Genomic DNA, 17,756 nt, shown 5'->3' on the forward strand with positions numbered 1-17,756 from the left:
AAGGAACCACTGTAACACCATTGTCACTGTTAAGRAAGAGATAACATGACCCAAGTGCTGCCAGCAACAATCTCAGCCTACCATCACTATTTCTCAGCTCCCCTATGCATTAAGAGCATGAATTTTAGGACTTMTAATTCCTGAAGTACATCCTGTATTTGGCACTTGTTCAGTTCCAAACTATTATGTACATCCCTGTGAGATCTACTCTAATACACCTCTCCCTTCACCAGTGGGCAATACAACTAACTCCTTTGCTCCTGTCCTGCTCCCATAGCCAAAAATTAAGGAAAACAACCACCAACTGCTGAAACAAAGTGCTCACAGCCAAGAATGTAACAAWATATGACTAAGCTGAGACACCCCAATAATTATGAGCACAAAGAACAGTTCACTTTAACTCAAAGGGGCATAGTTGTGTCCGAGCCTTAATTGAAGCTGYTCCCTTGAAACCTCCAACAGCAGAATAAATGGAAACTTCACTTTAGGTTTTACTTTCAAAGACAAGTCAACCTATGTCTTTTGTCAACCTATAGTTGGAAGGAACGGACGAAAGGTGAGAAGAGGAATAAGCACAAAACTGTAGAAGTCTCTCTCTGTGCATTTGCTTTCATTAACACTTAAAATTCTGTTTTAATTAATATAGTTTCAGAACCTAAGCACTGGCAGTAAAAATGTAAAGCATGTCTCAGYATGGTTAATAAAAGCTCACAGCAGAACACAGAAACCTGGAATAATTTCAATTAGTTCCAAAACCAGCTTTTAGTAAAAAGCCAAGTACAGAATAGCGACAACATTCAACGTCAAGAATTTTAAGTGGTTGCACTTAATGTTTTGAAGTCCAAGTTGATGACTTGACAGCAAGCCATGTGAATAAGTATTAACCCTGCACCACAGGGGTACCTCCATATACTGCTGCCAATATCTGAAAGTCAACAACATTGGAAGCTACAGGAGAGGGAAAAACCCATAAACCAAACACAGCATTTCTTTTAAGACTTCCAGCTTCCTTGCATTGATGGAAGACTTGGGGTTACCATACACTGCAATTACAGCAATCTGCCTGTATATACACTTAGATGAATTAAACCAAACTGCACAGTATCTCACTGCCTAACAGAATGAGTGACCACCAATAGGTAAGAAAGTGCATTTACTTAGTGTTTCAATTTTAAAAGCACTGTAGGCTGCTTACRACTCCAAAACAATTACACACATCTACACATGGTAGCAAGTGGACCACAGAGTCTACTAGAAAATGACAGAACATTGCTGGGGTTGCACACACAGCTCAGAGAGGGGGAAGAAAACCTCCTGTGCCATGTACAGACAATCAAAACTTCTGCCTCAAAGCCAGGGGCTCACCACAGATGTCTCAAAACTATCAAATCTCTTGCCCAAATTTACAGAATTTCAGCTGCACACCAACCCACTGAGACTACTAACACAAAAGGGAATGATGTGGTTTCATCATTCAAGAGCTCAGATGGTCATAACACATGACAGAAAGTTACTAAAATTGTGCATTTGAAGCTGAAAATTAGAGATTGACGGTCTAAATCTCAGTTAATATACAAATTTATGAGGGAAAGACAAAAATCCCTCCCTACCTTCGCACTGGTTCCTTGGAAGAATCTTCCATCTTGTTTTTATCACATTTTCCAAGATTTGCAGTCCATAATACTGAAATTGGAGAAGGACAACATGTGAGTACATTACTGTAGGACTAACCAACTTGCAGGACTCTCATTCAATCAGACATTCACACTTAATATCTAAGACTTCAAGATTATTAAACTAAAAATTTTATTAAATATATGACTATTCACCCATTTACTGAGGTTTCATGCATTGCATTTTCTTGTTTCATTCTTGGCTATACTAAGTCCTGCTGTTTGATCATGCTCACACCAGGAGGGGGGAAAAACAATAATGAAAAGGCCTCTGGCAGACAATTTTGGCTATCTGGAAAAGTTGCAGCCAGATATGAATTTGTATCATAAATGACTGCTCCTAAGTTTGAGTATTAACCCAACCAGGCTCCTAAAATATTTAGCAGCTTGGATGGTATCTCAAGCTTCCTATTGTTCCTCTAAGAGCTGGAAAAAAAATCTTGTCTTAGCATCACATGTCCTGACACTGGCACTTCTAGAAAAAGTATTTCCCAAACTTCACTGGTGTGTTACTTTAGGAACAGCAAGACAACCCACAGGTTTATTTAATTTCAATACCCACCCCAATATGGCAGCTATTTCTACTATTTAAAGATGAACTTTTGTGCTCAGTCAAAGAACAGTAAAATGTGAATAAGCTCTTGAAAATCATTTTACCTTTCAGGAATTCCTTCCTATGTTCTTACCCAAAACCATTAACGTTGCAAATAGCCATTCCCTCTGCCCATTTGTCCCTACTGCCAACTCACAGTAACAGGGAAAGGAGTTTATTATATGATCAAAGAACTTCAATATGTAAAACCCCATTAGCATGAATAGACAGGAGAGAAAAGGGGACAAGGAGTTTTGCATTTACGTTATCTGCAGTGGATTAGGAAGAAAAAGTCACATCAATGCCTGAAAGGTAAACTCAAGTTTTCACAGTTCCAAGTTTGGCTGAGAATAAGAGTTCCTCTTTAAAATGGTTAGTTGTTACACAAAGTAGGATCATTAGCATTTCGACCAAAGGGATCATAGAGACTTCAATTTAATTAAAAAACACAATGTAGACTGTCCCAAACTACATTGTATTATAAGAGCATTTTTGCTGTTTTCATCTTAACATAACCTACATCCCTCTGCTTCTCTATCTGATCCCAGTTTCCAGGAGATTTCAGGTGCACATCCTGCATTTGCAAAATATTCTCTTCCCCTTCCACAATCTTGGGCAAGAAGAAAAATTATGAATTACAGAAAGTTGGCAGGTATTTTTATTTCCTCCATTGTCAGCAGCAAAAGCTGATCAACTAGATTTTAACCTGTGAATGGATTTAATTACGTAACATAAAAGCTAAATGAAATCAAGGGAATTTTCATGAAGGAAAACGTGCAAAAACATTCTTAAGCAAAATGCTTCACAGGAAGTGATTTCAGCCACYGCTAAAAATTTACAGACACCATCTGCAACTGATCCAGCCTCATGATACAAAACATACTTACAAAAGCTCCTAACAATGTTGACAGTATGAATATTTATATCAGACAGTGCTAACTTTCCTGAATCACATCTAAACTCACATGAAATTTCTATGTTCTACAGGCACACACATTAATTTTTCAGGTACCAGCCTACTAGAAATGTTCATTTMGCTTCCAAACTCTTTTCCACAAGTAAACTTACTTAGCTTTTACATCAAAAGGGCAAGTCTAGGTTCATTTTAAATAAACACTATATGACCAAATGAAACTTAAATGAAAAATCTARCAGACTAAGGACAGACCTCATCTTTAGTGCGTTATTCCCTCACTTAGAATTTCCTCGAGTCAAAGAAAAGGACAGACACCTCTAGCAATCTGCCAAACCTACCCCTCAGTACCTGCTCAAACATACCATTTGGGTTCATGGACCTTAAACTGTTCATGCTTTAAAGGTTTCTACTCATTCTTTTGTACATGTGTGACTTCAGTTCTGCCCTCTGCCGTGTCTTGTTCACTTCTTCCTCAGTCCTAAAAATATTCCTTTTCCTTAACACCTGCATGTGACACTGAACAGCAACAGCAGTAAAATCCCTGCATACAACCCTCACCTGCACACCCTCCTGGCCACACCACSTTGGAAGGGCTCCATCAGCCTCAATATCCTGCAAGGGGCCTTGTGGGGTTTTTACTTTGTTTTATTTGATTTGACAGTTCTAATTACTTTTGTTTCTCTGATAATGACATGCACCACKAATCAAACACATCACTGATACAAATTACAAAGTTCTGCTCTAATCAACTACAGCAACGGTACATATGAACGCAACTGTGTAAGACAGAAGCCTTTCAAAAACTCATTTGCTCCTGGTTTGCTTGTGGCTAATTGTCTATCACTTATTCATTGCCCCGTTATGAAGATGAGGGACAGGCAACAGCAAAGACTCAAAAAAAACCACATTAAATGATCCCTATGGTAGAAATTTCTATGGCACCCTTATTACTTATTTTATGCACCAAATCCCTTTCCCTCCCACCTCCCAAGAAACAAAAAACAATTGATGAACAGAATTCAGTTAAAGGGAATCAAAAGGGTAGACCTTGTGGAGGCCTGCCGTCAAAGCCTAGCTGTGTCAGTTGCACAGGAAGACACCCCTTTTCTTCCTATTACAAGCAATCAACATAATGGAACATTATGATTAATATCAGGTAGTGTTAACAGCTTTAATTAAAGAAAAAATATGATTGCATAAAAGCCAAATGTCATAGTGCATAAATTTAGCACCAAATCATTTGCAATTTATGTAAATTGAAGAATTCTTTACCTGTTGCTTTCTTTCTGTTCCTCTAATCATCTCATTTTTCACAAGACAAATTTGAGTTTTTAAAAATACTGTTGATAAATCAACTTAAACATTAGTAATGTCTGTCAGTACAAAAAGCAAAGTTTACCAGGCAAGCAAACAGGCAAACACTGTTACTTAAAGGTGCTTAAAGGTGTTACTTTGAGGAAGTTCTTTAAACTGTTTTCCCCTCAACTTCAGAGAGCAATGAAAAAAAATATGAACTGCTTCATGAATACCACATGATTTCAGAAACCATCCAAACACAATTTTTTCTGTTTGAACACAGTGTGTATCCAGCAGAAAAACATGCATGTCAGTTATTTGAGATAATAATCATCAAACTTAAGACAGTGAAAACACTCTGATCATCTTTTTGGCTCAAACTTTACAAGTCTTAGGTAAAGCATTTCAAATTGCAGAAAAGGCCCTGAATTCTGCCCATCTTAGCCTCTACMATAATGGATGGATTTCCAACAGCAGCACAAAGAAAATTCTGTGTAGTAGCAAAGAACTGATCTTGTACTACAAACTGTGGGGTGCTTAACCTTCAATGATTGCTCAGAACGTTGGTCTAGTAAGGTTTGTTTTGTCTTTAACACACCTAGGGACACATTTTCTCCTCAGTTACRTGCACATGGCTTTCATTATGATCACAAACAGCCAAGCACTTACCCAAGGATAAAATGTGGCTCTAGGAGACCTTTTATTATTCATATTTATATAGACACAAAACCAGTCTTGGGAACTGGCATAATGCTTGTATGTGCTTTCAAAAAAACTGTGTATCCAATTTACCTCATCCTCAAAAAAAAAAAGGGAGAAACTCTTGTCAGTGTAAAAGGAGGTCTGAATATTTTTTTCATTTACAGTTCTTGTTTAAAGCCAACTTTGAGAACAAGACAAAAAAATGTGGTTTGAATCAAGAAAGTCTACATCTAAAAATGAGATACCTTCCTCAAAGTTTATGAATGGAAGAAAGAGGAAAACCAAATAAATAAAAGTTAATTTGCTTACTTTGGTATTCATGTTCTGAGAGAACTCCAAAATAGTATCAACTCTTGTCCACGCATCAGGATGTTCTTTTAAGTGAGTCAACACTTCTTGTGCCATTCTTTGCTGAAAGAAAATTTGATTTGAAAAAGTRTTAGCATTATTTAAGTTATATACCGTCAGTGAAGATATCAATATGTAACATTTCATTTAAATTACTTATCTAAGAGTTAGGCAGAACTCAACCAGCAGCAAGTCCCTTAAGCCTCTTTCTGTGACAGCTGAAGTTTAGTAACAACCAAACTCCAAAAGCCCATTGATGCAGGACAGCAATTACTCAGTTCCACTCTTCCACACTGAATGATTTACCCAGACCAGCAGTGAACGTGCAAGAACAGCACACAGTATGAGGAAAACCTACTAGGCAATGAAATTTTCTCCCCTTCCACAAAGTCCTCTAGATAAAATTTCAATCTAGGGCACCCAAACTTTCTAGTTCCATTGGAAACACTCATATTCAAGGACTGTTTCATGCTGCAAAGTTATTACTGTAGAACTGCTGATTTTATTTTAAAGAACCACAGAGCAGAGCATTAGAGGTCTCCAATCCCTACTTCTGAGGAAGCCTTGGTGTACCTAACAACCTACAAAACCGTAATAAAAACCTACTGGTGGAAGGAAGGGAGCTGGTCATGCTAATGGTTTGCTCTTCCTTGGGACTGACATTACCAATTACTGTCCTAGATATAGTGATTTCTTGAAAAGCTCATCTGAAGCAATTACAAACTGAAATAGCCAAATTCATTTTAGCCATTCTTTTCAAAAGCCTGGATATCCCTGAGCATTTTTAGGGAGCCAAACTGATGTCAGCCATTTCCAAAAGTGCAGTGTACTGACAAATCTTGCTGCACATTGCATCCCCCACAAGCATCAGACGCTGCCTTACCAACAGRATTGACATTTTACAATACAATTAACAGAACTTACTTTACTCTTTCACTGCACTGTAGAGCCAATTCAACAGACTAACAGAGTTAGACCAATTAAAGCTTTACTTGAGGATTAACTTCAACAACTAGTACTTACTACAGCCATGAAGATTTCTAGTCTCATCCAAGTATGAACCTGAGCTAGTCATTAATTGGTGTAAAAAAAYATGTATCTTCAGTTACTTAGAAATCCAATCAAGACCCAAAACCTATATATATAAGATACAAGAAACTGACAAATTTGGCATGAGATTTAAAAAATAAAATTGGAGGTTCCAACAGAAAAGAGCAAGGATGCCTCAACTATCTGCACAATACTACTTGCACCCCTACTTGATATGAGCACAGTAGAGCAACTGGACCAGCAAGTAAGTCGCTGCAGATTTGTTATGGGCCAAAAAAAAAAAAAAAAAAGAAAACCCACCACTTTTAACACTTTTAATACACTTTAGTTTTAAGAGAGAAGGAACAGGCATATTACTTCGAGGTTCAACATGCAAGTGTGTTTATATATTGACCTYCTGTTTGCTTCTAATACTGATGACATATCCCAGGATCCAATTTCAACACCTACAGAATACAGACACTCCATATCCTTCTCCCAACACTAAGAGTTTGCTCTCATACCCACTAAACCCTTTTCTGGACATCAAAGCCTGCAGTTTCACAAACAGTATAAATTTAATAATAATGGTTAATCAAGAACAAAGCCTCGTGGTGTTGCTGGTACCAAAATGAAATTCACAAATAATCTTTCTGGATGTRTGAAGATCTAACAGATCAATGGAACTAAGAGGCTGGGATGAGTCCAGGTAAACATTTATGAGTTGCATGAAATCTCCTTAGTCATGTGTAGCACTGGGTGGGGACATTCTTTCTTTCCAGAGAAGCATACCCMAAAAAAACTAAGAGAAAAAAAAAAYCTCTAGGACAGAAAATAGCTTCTTTCTTGCCTAATATAGATCAGCAGATARCAGTTTTGCAAGCAGAGATAAGAACTAAGCAGAAGGAGGAGACAGGTGAATCTGAAAGCAAGTTCAGCACAGGCCATTCAGGTTGCTTTCTAAACCTGTTTTACCCTGACATTACCCTGACCTATTCCAGGAAAACCACTGATAATCTCCCAATTTTAATRTTTAGCTTCCTCAACTTTTATTATTCCTGTCACCCTTTAGGATGGAACTTGAGCTGTCAGACTCCATAGAGGACCATTTYTTCCTGAAGGAACTTTTGAACCCCCTTGAAGAAGGAAAAGCCCAGACTCCCTGAAATGTCTTCTCTCTGGAAACATAGTAAATAGCTAACCAAAAGTTTCATTGAGGTGACGCGTATTAGTACATGCATACAACAGAAGTTTATATCAAATTTACTTCTGCCAGTTAAACACCACCTCTTGAATTTTTGCTTCCTTTTGCATTAATTTTCTAAAACAGGAGACTTTTTCCAGCTGTTTGAAGTGAAGCAATTTCTCACAATGCCAGAACAATGGCAATTTGATCATTGTATTGAGTGTAATTCCCTTGTTTTCCTTACAAACCTCCCCAATTCTTTCAACTCTCTTCAGACCAAACAATACTATAAGTATCACCTATTTTGTAGGGCAATAAAAGAGCACAAAATAAGTGCTATAGTCCATACTTTTAAGGCAAAAGCTACAARGAGTTTTCTGTCCTTCAAGCACTTAAAAAACTACAGCAAGTAACTACTTGAATTTAGGACACTCAAAATGCAAATATTTTAAAAACCACAGTATTTCAAAACCTGTTGGAATTCACATTAGTAAGCTTTACAATGGCCCTTTTTTCTTTAGAGATACACAAAGCAAATATAAGCAAGTATATCATTGTTTATTCTAACAGCTGGAAAGAATAGAAAAGCATCAGCTACTTTGTCCCATTTAATTCACTTATTGTTGTGCAAGACTATCTAAGTAARAGATGCCTGACACTGAAACTCCCAATTTGTTGAGCCTGAACAATTAAAATCTGCTAGAAGAAGGAACTATGCCAATACCCTTGTAGCAATACTTGCTCCCAGCATTTAAGTCTCGTTTCCAAAGTAGCTCAAGAAACAGATAAAAGCAATACAAGATTCACTTTCAAGGCAACATGCAAACACACAAATGCACAGACCCTCTATTTCAACTTATTAATTCACAATCTGCACTAAGTCCRAAGAAAAGAGTGCAGAAGAACCTGTGCAAACTGTAATGGGAAATTAAGAAGACCATAATTCAGACATAAAATGGGAACAAACTCTTCTATTAAATATGCATGACATGTTTCTTTATAAATACATCCCAGTAATAACATTACTGTAAAGACTTTTCTTTTAGATACAATTCTTCACTGAAGCCAACATTAAGTTTATGGCTTCACAATCCTGTCTATGGTAACAACTAACAGGTAGCTCAGACCTTCCTGAAGAACTAAGTCAGTAAARGTGAGCTGCAGGCAGAAGTGTCCTTACCAAATTGTATTTGCTAACAATTCTCAACAGCAAAAGGCAAGCTAGAAATGAACACACACCAAATAAACGTTTTTCCAAGTGTCATTTCAATGTGAACTCACATTTCACGTGACTGCCAGTGATATTCCAGTCACTAGCTCAGTAAATTCACTAATATTACTGATTGTTATTGAAGTTAATTGATTTTGCTCGGCTGATTTGCTGTAAGGTTAAACATGGTCAATAAATGTAGGTTCCAAGTCCACCTTACCTGTGCACCTTCTCCATGGTACAAGCAGTTCACCACATTGTCCAAGAGATTGATATCCAGTTTCTGGTTAAAATCCAGCAGCTGACGAGCTGCATGGTCTGCTAACATTGTCATAATTGCTGGCATAGATTACTGCAAAATAAATTTTAAAAATTTGATCAATTAATAGGAAATTGTTATCAGATGCAGCTGCAAAGCACGTACTTCAACTTAGCTCACTTGAGATAAAACTGAATACAACACTGCTTTGATTGTGGGGCACATACAAGGACCAACTTCCCTTCTCTCTGAAAAATTCACAATCACTACCCAGCTCAACTCTCAGGTTCTTCAACAGGTAAAACACAGTATAATAGTCAGACTAGAGAATGGGCTCTTATCAGCACCCTAGGACTTATTTCAAAGCAGGCATCAACCCCTACCAGTCCCTGTACACATTTGCTGGTAGAAAAGCCTTGTGTCACTACATCCAAAACCCATACTGGCAATCTCAGCGAGTATCAAGTTCCCAAGGCCAACAAGCACATTCAGAAGATCAGTTCCAAAAGCTTTTAAACTCTTGGGTAAGGAGGTGAAACGTGATCTACWCACAGAGCAAGAAATTAGCCAGAGGGCATTTTTCAAATAGTTAGGGGAAAAAAGAWAACCACCTTACAAGTTAACCACATACAAGTAAAAAATTACCATTGAAACTAAGTTGACTGAAGGCACTTTGAGAACATAAAGCAAAGGGACTGTTAACTCAGCAGGTTACTCCATGTGCCACATGAGATCACTTCAAACTTAAATGGAATTCTGCTGGAGGTTCCAGGTCCCCTAATCCCAGGGACACATGCATTAACTCTTTGTCCTAAATAGAGCAGCTTTGATATTATGCAAAGGGAGTCAGGTGGGGCGTGCATGTAAGATTCTTTACCAGCCAGAGACTGGTGCAAGATAAAGACATTCGTGAAAAGCAGAAAAACAATCCAGAAGCCACAGAATTTTCATTGGTAAGTTATTGCTCTACCTTTTTCACACCATCCTCCCCCACACTGGAAACACCTAATCAAGTTTATTGCCCTCTTCTCACTGTCAGTGGCAGTGTAACACATATTCCCACCCTACCACCTACAGCACCAGTCTCATATTCCTTTTCAAACCCTGTAAACCTACAAATCTCACATAAAACTGCTCACTTAACGAACAGCCAGAAGTCTGGACAAGTGCAAGATCAATCAAAAAGTTATACCAGAGCCATCTGCATACTCAGAAAGACAACCTGAAACTCTTCCAGAAACACACCCCATAAAGTCAGATTTGCTCTTACTAAATAATTCCCTGTGTAAGTAAGAATTTGTGCTTTATGTATTTAAGTCATGCTCAGAAGTAAGGAGCAAGACAAACCTGTGCCTCAACCCTAGTAATTACTAATTAAGTGAAAGTCTTACAGCAGCATTCACACAAGAAAAATCTTTTGTTTAGAAATGTGTATTTGCAAGTAATGTCAAGCAATTTCTTTTACTTCTATATATAAGTAACAAATATTTTAATTGAATTTTCAAGTAGAAAATTCAGTATTACTACAGAAACATAACCATTTTGAGGGCTCCATCTCAACATCCAGTCAAGTCTTTCTACAACATGTACCTGGAAAACCAGAAGAAACAAGTACAGAACATAACATTCCATGCCAGTTCTTCCCTCCTTCAACTCCAAATGATTTCAAAATTGAAATGCTAAGTTTGGAACCAAGAAACACAACAGCGGGAAAGGCTGACTTTATTTCATTCTTTTTACTCAGGACTCTGAAAATATCACCTGGCAGACAAGTGAGCAGCACCACTAGAAGGAAACTGCACCCATGAAGAGTCTCAGAGTGGTTAATGCTCCCCCCAGTCACTCGTGCTCCCAGGCACGCCCCTTTTTGTCCACATCTGGCCTCCACGGCTGAACCGTGAGCCGGGAAAGCGGTTTCCAAACTACAATAAATATCGCGAACCAGTCGCTTCTTAGGTAGCACCATTCATTTCAGACCTGAACCTCTTCCGGTGGTTTTCAGGCCGCCCTGAGAGCCCCAAGGACGAGCAGCGTGACCAAGAGAAGTTATTCACCACATGGAAGCAGAAAGGAAATGTTTTGAATAGGGCCCTTCGCCACTCCCAGCATTATCTTCAAAATGACCTACCTACTTCGCCAGCCGAAACACAGAAATGGCGGCTTTGTGGCCAACACCAACTGCAACCAATTCGATCTCCCACTCCTAACACCGTACCCACATGAAGCTCATAATCTCTGATTTACTGTACTCCTACACTTTTCCCTCCCCCATCAGGCCTGAACTCCAGAATAGGTTTAAGCCTTAGCTCCAAGAACCACCACTGCTCAATTCTTCAATAAATGAGCAAATACAAACAGAAGTTTTTAAAAAAAAGAAAAAAAAAACAACAAAAAACCCAGAAAAATATCTGAACTACAACACAGCAAGAATGTGACATCTACCGAAGGTCAAAAGAACTGCATTTACAGCACTGTTTACACAGTTATCCCAACTCTCGATGACCCTGGACCTTTAACACAACAGTTAGCTTGTTGTGGTAGACTCGATTCATTTTGGCATGTAGCACCCAGAAATAACAGCAGGCATTTAATAGTAAAAAATGCTAAGCATTCACCATGAATCCTACAGCACCTTCAACCCAGATATTTAAAGCTCATTGGGGGCAGCGACTAAAAAAAAAAAAAAAAAAAAAACCACAAACCCACCCTGGAAGAGTCACTGTGCCCCATTTCTAAGCACGCAATGCAAATGAACTGCCTCCCTCTTCCAAGCAATTAGCTGCATCACTTGTAAATCCCACCCAGGAGGGGTGAGTGGCTCTGAAACGCATCACACGCCACACGCCAGCAATGGCAACGAAACCGCCCCTTCCCTTCGCTCCTTCACACACATGTGAAGGAGAAGGACGAGACGGATTAAGTAACATCTGCCCGACACCTCGGAGCGTTCATTTTTGGCTGGAAATAACTCACACCCACCCAGCGCGAAGGCCCGTCCCCGGTTCCTGCAGCAGCGCCCCAGCTCCCGGGCAGCCCCTCCGGTTCCCGGCTCGGGCCGGCAGGGCCCCGCTTCCCGGCGGGGAACGGGCCCGGGCGGTGGGTCGGGCGGGCTGGGGCCCTGCGGAGCGCGGCGGCCCCGCAGCCCCTCCCTCCTCCTCCTCCTCCTCCCCTGGGCTCCAGCCCTGCGCTCTATACAGGGCTCCCCACGTGATCCAGGCGGACGTTTCAATACTGCTGCACAGACACACACACACACAAAAAAATATTTCTGGAAACTTCCACTCCTAATAATTTACAGATTATGTCGCCGGGTTTGCCCGTACCCGATCCTAGCCCACCCGGCCCCTTCCTAACGAGGAGCATCCCCCGCAGCATCCGTGGCTGCGCTCGGCCAGGCCGGGGATGCTCGTACCCCAAACCCCATCYAAGCGCACCCCGGCCCCTCAGGGCTTCTCCACGGGGTCCATTACATGTTTCCCAGCACAGGCCAGGCTCTGTGCCCCCAGCACGGGCACATTCCCCCGTTCTGCCCCCAAAATCCACCCCTCTGCCCCCTCCGCGTTGCCCATCGCGACCCCCCCGCAACCCTCGCTTACCTAGGGGTTTCTCACAGCCTCTTCCTTCAAAAAGTAGGGGCGAGCGAGCCAAGTTTCTAACCACCACACGCCACAAGAAAAAAAAATGAAAATAAAAAAAGACCACCAAAAATAACCCCCTCCCAAAAAGGAAAAAAAAAAAAAAAAACCACGGAAGGAGGGGAAAAAAAACCACCACGGAAAGAGGGGAAAAAACCACCACGGCAGGAGGTGGGGGGAAAGGCAAGCGCTCCCTCCTCGGTGGTGGGTCGGGGTTAGTAGCGCCACTCCTCCCCTCGCAGCGTGCCCGGCCTGGCTGCACCAGGCGCCCGCAGTGGCCCCCGGGGCTCCGCGCTCAGCTCCGCGCCTTCCCCTCAGCCCCGGGAAAGCGGCCGGCGCGGCGCTCCGGCCTCGCTCGTGCGGGGGGATCTACCCGGCTGCGCCTCCCGCGCCGCCCAGGCCCGGCCGCGCCGGCTCTCGCTGCCCCTGCGGCTGCTGCCCTCCCCGCCCGGCGCTCAGTTCGCCCCCATTCCCGCCGCCCACCCCGCGGCTCGCACTAAACTTCGCCCCCTCAGCTACGGGTCCCCTACGAGCAGGTCACACACGCGGCAGCGGCGGCGGGGACTGAGTGCGGCGCGTCTCCCCCTCCTAATGCCACAGGCTCGGAACCGGCTCAAACCGGTTCAGACTGGGAGATTCCATCTCGGTTTAGTTTTCAGCCCATGGCGCCGCGGAGCGTTTGGAAACCTCGGAGGCCCCGCCCATCCGCCGCTCCCATTGGCCTCGGGATCTGCCGCCGCGAAGGMGACCGCCGCGCTGATTGGTCAGACCTGCTGTCAATCTGCTGCGCGCCTCGGAGGGGCGGGGGGACCGAGCGGCGGTGGGGGGGTGAGCAGAGGGGATCCGCCCCCTCTCAAGCAGCGCTTTGCGCGCTAAGGGGGGAGCCGCWGTTTTCTGATAGGTCGAGCCGAGCTGTCATTCAAGAGGCCCCGCCTCCAAGTTCGCAAAGCGCGGGCGCAGGCCTTGCCGCGCTCTCATTGGCCGGCGGCSGTGGCGGCGTGACGCGCGAGCCTGAGCGCGGCCTTCGGGGCTGCGGCGGGAGGGGGCGGGAAAGGCGCGGCCGTTGGGCGCCCCCGGGCGCGTGCCTGAGGGTGAATGGCGGGAGCGGGGGCGGCGGCCCGTGAGGGGAAGGGGCTCGCGGAGGCTCGTCCGTGTGAGGAGAGAGAGTTTGGAGGGCTCTGCTCAAAGAGGGGGAGGGTCTTGGGGGGATCTCTGCTTAGTGAGGTGAAGGGACTCGTGGAGCTTCTCTCAGTGAGGTTAAAGTGCTTGAGTAAAGGGGTTTTCGGTAGTGAGGTAAAGGGAGTCAAGGGTGCTGGCCCGTGAGGGGAAGGGGTCCGTGGAATTGGCCTGTGGRGGAAGGGGTTTGGGGAAAGGGTTTTGGGTCTCTGATCCGTGAGGGGAAGGGGTCTGGGCACCGTCCCTTTAGTGCAGCGATGAGATGGGGGCACCCTGTGGGGCGRGGCTGTATGGCAATGGCGGGCATGACCCCCTCAAGTCTCTGGCAGGGAGTGGAGTAGAGTAGAACATCGCAGGTCTGGAGTGGCCCCTGTGAGCGGCAGGGGCAGCAGCTCTCGCTGGGTGCCGGCTACCCCTTACCCCAGCAGTCCTGTGCTCTTCACTRAAGCCCTGTGCAGGTTGCAATTGTGTGTGTCCTCTCCTCTACGATGCCTTTATCCAGGGGGTGTCCAGCTTCCTGCTGCCCCTTAAAGCTGTAATCCAAAACGTGCTTCAGGCAAGATTGGCTTTCAGTTTCTCCAAATCTCGARCTGTGTGAGGCATGAGGTAACCAGACGGGAACAGGGGTGATCTTAGGGCTTTTCAGTGGTGGCATAAACTCGGCAGGCTGTGGTTGCACATCTCATCRCTGCCTGAAGGAGCAGAGAAGGTACTTGCCAACTTTAACGTGGAAAAGCTCTTATCAGTGAAAGTACTCTGTACCTACACATGCATTTCTTCATACCTCCTTATTTGAAAAAGCAACGGCTATAGAAACTTATGACTCACGTCTATGAGAAGGCTACTTTTCTGAAAAATGTATATACCCTACTAGAAACAAACTTTCTTTTTCATCTAATTTGAAGCAGTTTCTTTGTTTTTGGGATGGCATTAAAGTTGTCACTGAAACTGGTATAGAAGTGATAGTTTTGTTTTCTGGAATGTCCTCTTGATGGTTTCCAAAGGAAACTTTCTCCTTAGCTTTGCTGAGGTGGTRTTCACCTGTGCCGTGCCTGGGAGTATGGGAGGGATGCTTAAGCGCTTTTGCACAGTTTAAAAGGAAAAAAAACAAAGTGTTTTGTGGTGTGGAGGCTGCTCCCAAGCAGTGGGAGTAGTGGTTAAATTACCACTGGTGTGAATTTTGTACCCAGCAGGCAGGTACTGTGCCGTTGCTAATAAGTCATAAAAACACTTAACTGGTTTGAAGCCTTTGTTGGCTTTCTAACTATACAGATAGTGTGTGCTCAGCCATGTAACTGCTGGTTGGGACTCAAAACCTGTGTTTTTTCTGTATGATTTTTTTAATCCATACCTTCGGTGTAATGCAGCAGTTTAAAGGTAGGCATCTGTAGCCATCCCCAAAAGATTGCCAGTACAATGTAAACCATAACATACGTGAATAAATAAATCTAATTACATATACTTACACTGTTCTGATTGCCTGACCAATTCTAGAAGTGCTGTGGGGATTCCAGTTCCTCRATGTTCATTTTGTGGGTGTGTGTTATGTGGTTTCTTTACTTTCTTTTTGGGACAGCTGGGGAGATCTTATATTCAAATACATATTTATGTTTTGGGCAGAATCTCAGAGGATACAAGACCATGTGGTGCCAAATCAGATCCTGTGTGATGTAATACTGGCTTAATGTGATGTATTACTGTACTAAACTCCTCAGTTAAATTTCTTGGAAAAAATTTAGCAGCATTTAAGGCTTGAAGAGCTGGAATGTGAATGGTCTCTTTTATTTTTTATCATGCCTAAAAGGAACTGCATCCTGTTAACATCTGGGTTAGGATGGTAACAGTGCTTTGTTTAATTCCCCTTGTTTGTCTTGYTCTGGTGGGTTGGCTTGTGCAGAATGACTGTAATTGAAGATAGCACTTGAGCTGCTGGGATTGAATTTGAAAGTGATTCCAGTAGAATGGACAGACATAGCAAGCTCTTGGTGGGTTAAAAGCAGGGCTGTAACTCTAGCACTTAGAATAAACATTTCCTATGTGTGTTTTGATGTTCAAGTTAGCTCTGGTGTTCAAAACAAACTGATGTAAGAGACCAAGAAGTCACATTCTTTTTTTAACTCGTTCTGCTTGTTCAGAAGGTTCACATACATTTTCTTTTTGTGTATGTGTAATAGAAAAATGTTTAAATCCTTAAATCAGTTTGTTAAATTAATATTAACTGTTATGGGAGTAGATGCAGCTTCACATTTTCATCAGATGTTGGTAATGCCTCAGATTGCAATGTGGTTTTAATAAATTGCAGTGGTAACAAACACAGCAGGGGTTGGTTCTGCCAGTTTGTTTGCTAAATTCTGTGCTTGAGTAGGGAAGAGTTCCTGGCTCGTCATTATCACAGGCTCTGTTATCTCAAATAACATGTTAATTTTTTTTTTTAGAAATAGCCTTCCTATCTTCCTGCAAGCTGAGGCCTGAGAAAACTGAACTCTTCCCATYTGTTCTGTAAGGAGCCAGGTGAAAGCTGGTTCAGAAACTCAGTAAAAAGCAGCTGTTTTGGCAGGATGAGTGTATCTGATCACAACTTTTCTCACACACATGCTATTGGGAGTAGTAAGCTTATGCTTGCTGTTTTGTTGCCACTGTTCTCTGTCTGTTGGCTCCTTTATTAGATGTTCAGTCTGGTATTTAGGCCTTGCTGGAATCAATAGAAAAATTTGCTTGGGTTTCAGGTCAGCAGTGTGGCCTGATAGTGATAAAAGCTAACTGCACACTAGGGTAGGGCAAAAGGAACATAACCAGGACATAAGTGAAGTGGTTCTTTCTCTCTGCTCATCACTCAGTAGCTCCATCTGGCACACCATGCCTGATTTTTGACCCATAACTACAAGAAAGWTGTGGAAAACCCTGTGGAAATCCAACAGAACCCATTTCCAAGGTGTAGAAGGTACTGAGAGAGATGGACTTCTTCAGGGTGGAAAAAGATGGATGAGGGCAGACCCAGTAGCTCAAACCAAAGCAGAGAGTGGGAACTATGTGGGCAGAAAGAATTAAGTAMCTAAGCTTTTGTGGTCTATTTGTTCTTCACAAGAGCCCCACAATTTGTAGGAGTAAATATATTTTGAGTACTTGTCTAATCCCAGCTCAGACTCTTCAGGGGTGATGAGATGGGCCACCAAGGTCTGAGTATGTCACAAAATAAAAGTTAAGTGGCTGGGCAATCAGTGTTTGGTAACTTTCACCCCAAGGCAAGAGAGCTGTGTAGTGCTCTTCTTTTTAACTTGTATGCAGGTTTTTTTTCACTTTTAAAGTTTTTTTTTGTTTGTTTTTGAACACTCTTGCTGTATGTTTTCTTTAGCAGTTTAAGAGAGCATGTCCTTTAGCTGTGGTCAGTTTGTTTTTTCAGAAGCCATATGATGTTCTTGGGTGGTGTACCAGCATTAAGCAGTGTGTATCCATGAAAGCTGAGGTTCTGATAGCATGAAGAGTCATACAAATAAGAGAAAGCCATCAAGTTGGTGTCAYAATTTCTTGACTGGTGAAGTAGGACTTTTAAGTGGAAACACCAGATAAAGGAGAAGAATGGAGCTGGGGAGATAAGGCAAAGGCAAGAGAAAGCAGCTGTAGAGTGAGGCTGAAGTGAAAGGAATGAGGCATTCAGAGGAAATTGCCAGCTGTAAATTTTCAAGGATGTCTGGGCAACACACAACGAAAATAATCTGTTAATGTCATGAGTGTCA

The 17,756-nt window shown here is 42.5% G+C and overlaps 1 protein-coding gene across 3 annotated transcripts in view; it reads right to left on the minus strand.

Moving 5' to 3' along the window:
- XPO1 (exportin 1) overlaps positions 1–13,524 on the minus strand; it is a 36,422-nt gene extending 22,898 nt beyond the window's left edge. Inside the window, exons 1-5 of one of the 3 annotated variants that reach the window (XM_057382616.1) lie at positions 13,392–13,524; positions 12,808–12,863; positions 9,173–9,304; positions 5,489–5,590; positions 1,611–1,683 (exon numbers count right to left, since the gene is read on the minus strand). In XM_057382616.1, coding sequence (XP_057238599.1) covers positions 1,611–1,683; positions 5,489–5,590; positions 9,173–9,298 — 301 coding nt within the window. In that variant the 5' untranslated portion in view covers positions 9,299–9,304; positions 12,808–12,863; positions 13,392–13,524. Of the gene's footprint in view, positions 1–1,610; positions 1,684–5,488; positions 5,591–9,172; positions 9,305–12,190; positions 12,314–12,807; positions 13,296–13,391 lie in introns of those variants that run through there. The other 2 variants (XM_057382607.1, XM_057382624.1) reach the window with 2 other exon arrangements.
- Between the last annotated feature and the right edge of the window lie 4,232 nt (positions 13,525–17,756).

Source organism: Malurus melanocephalus, unplaced genomic scaffold (genome assembly GCF_030028575.1).
Source record: "Malurus melanocephalus ecotype Western Australia unplaced genomic scaffold, MMel_1.1 scaffold_13, whole genome shotgun sequence".
NCBI lineage: Eukaryota > Metazoa > Chordata > Aves > Passeriformes > Maluridae > Malurus > Malurus melanocephalus.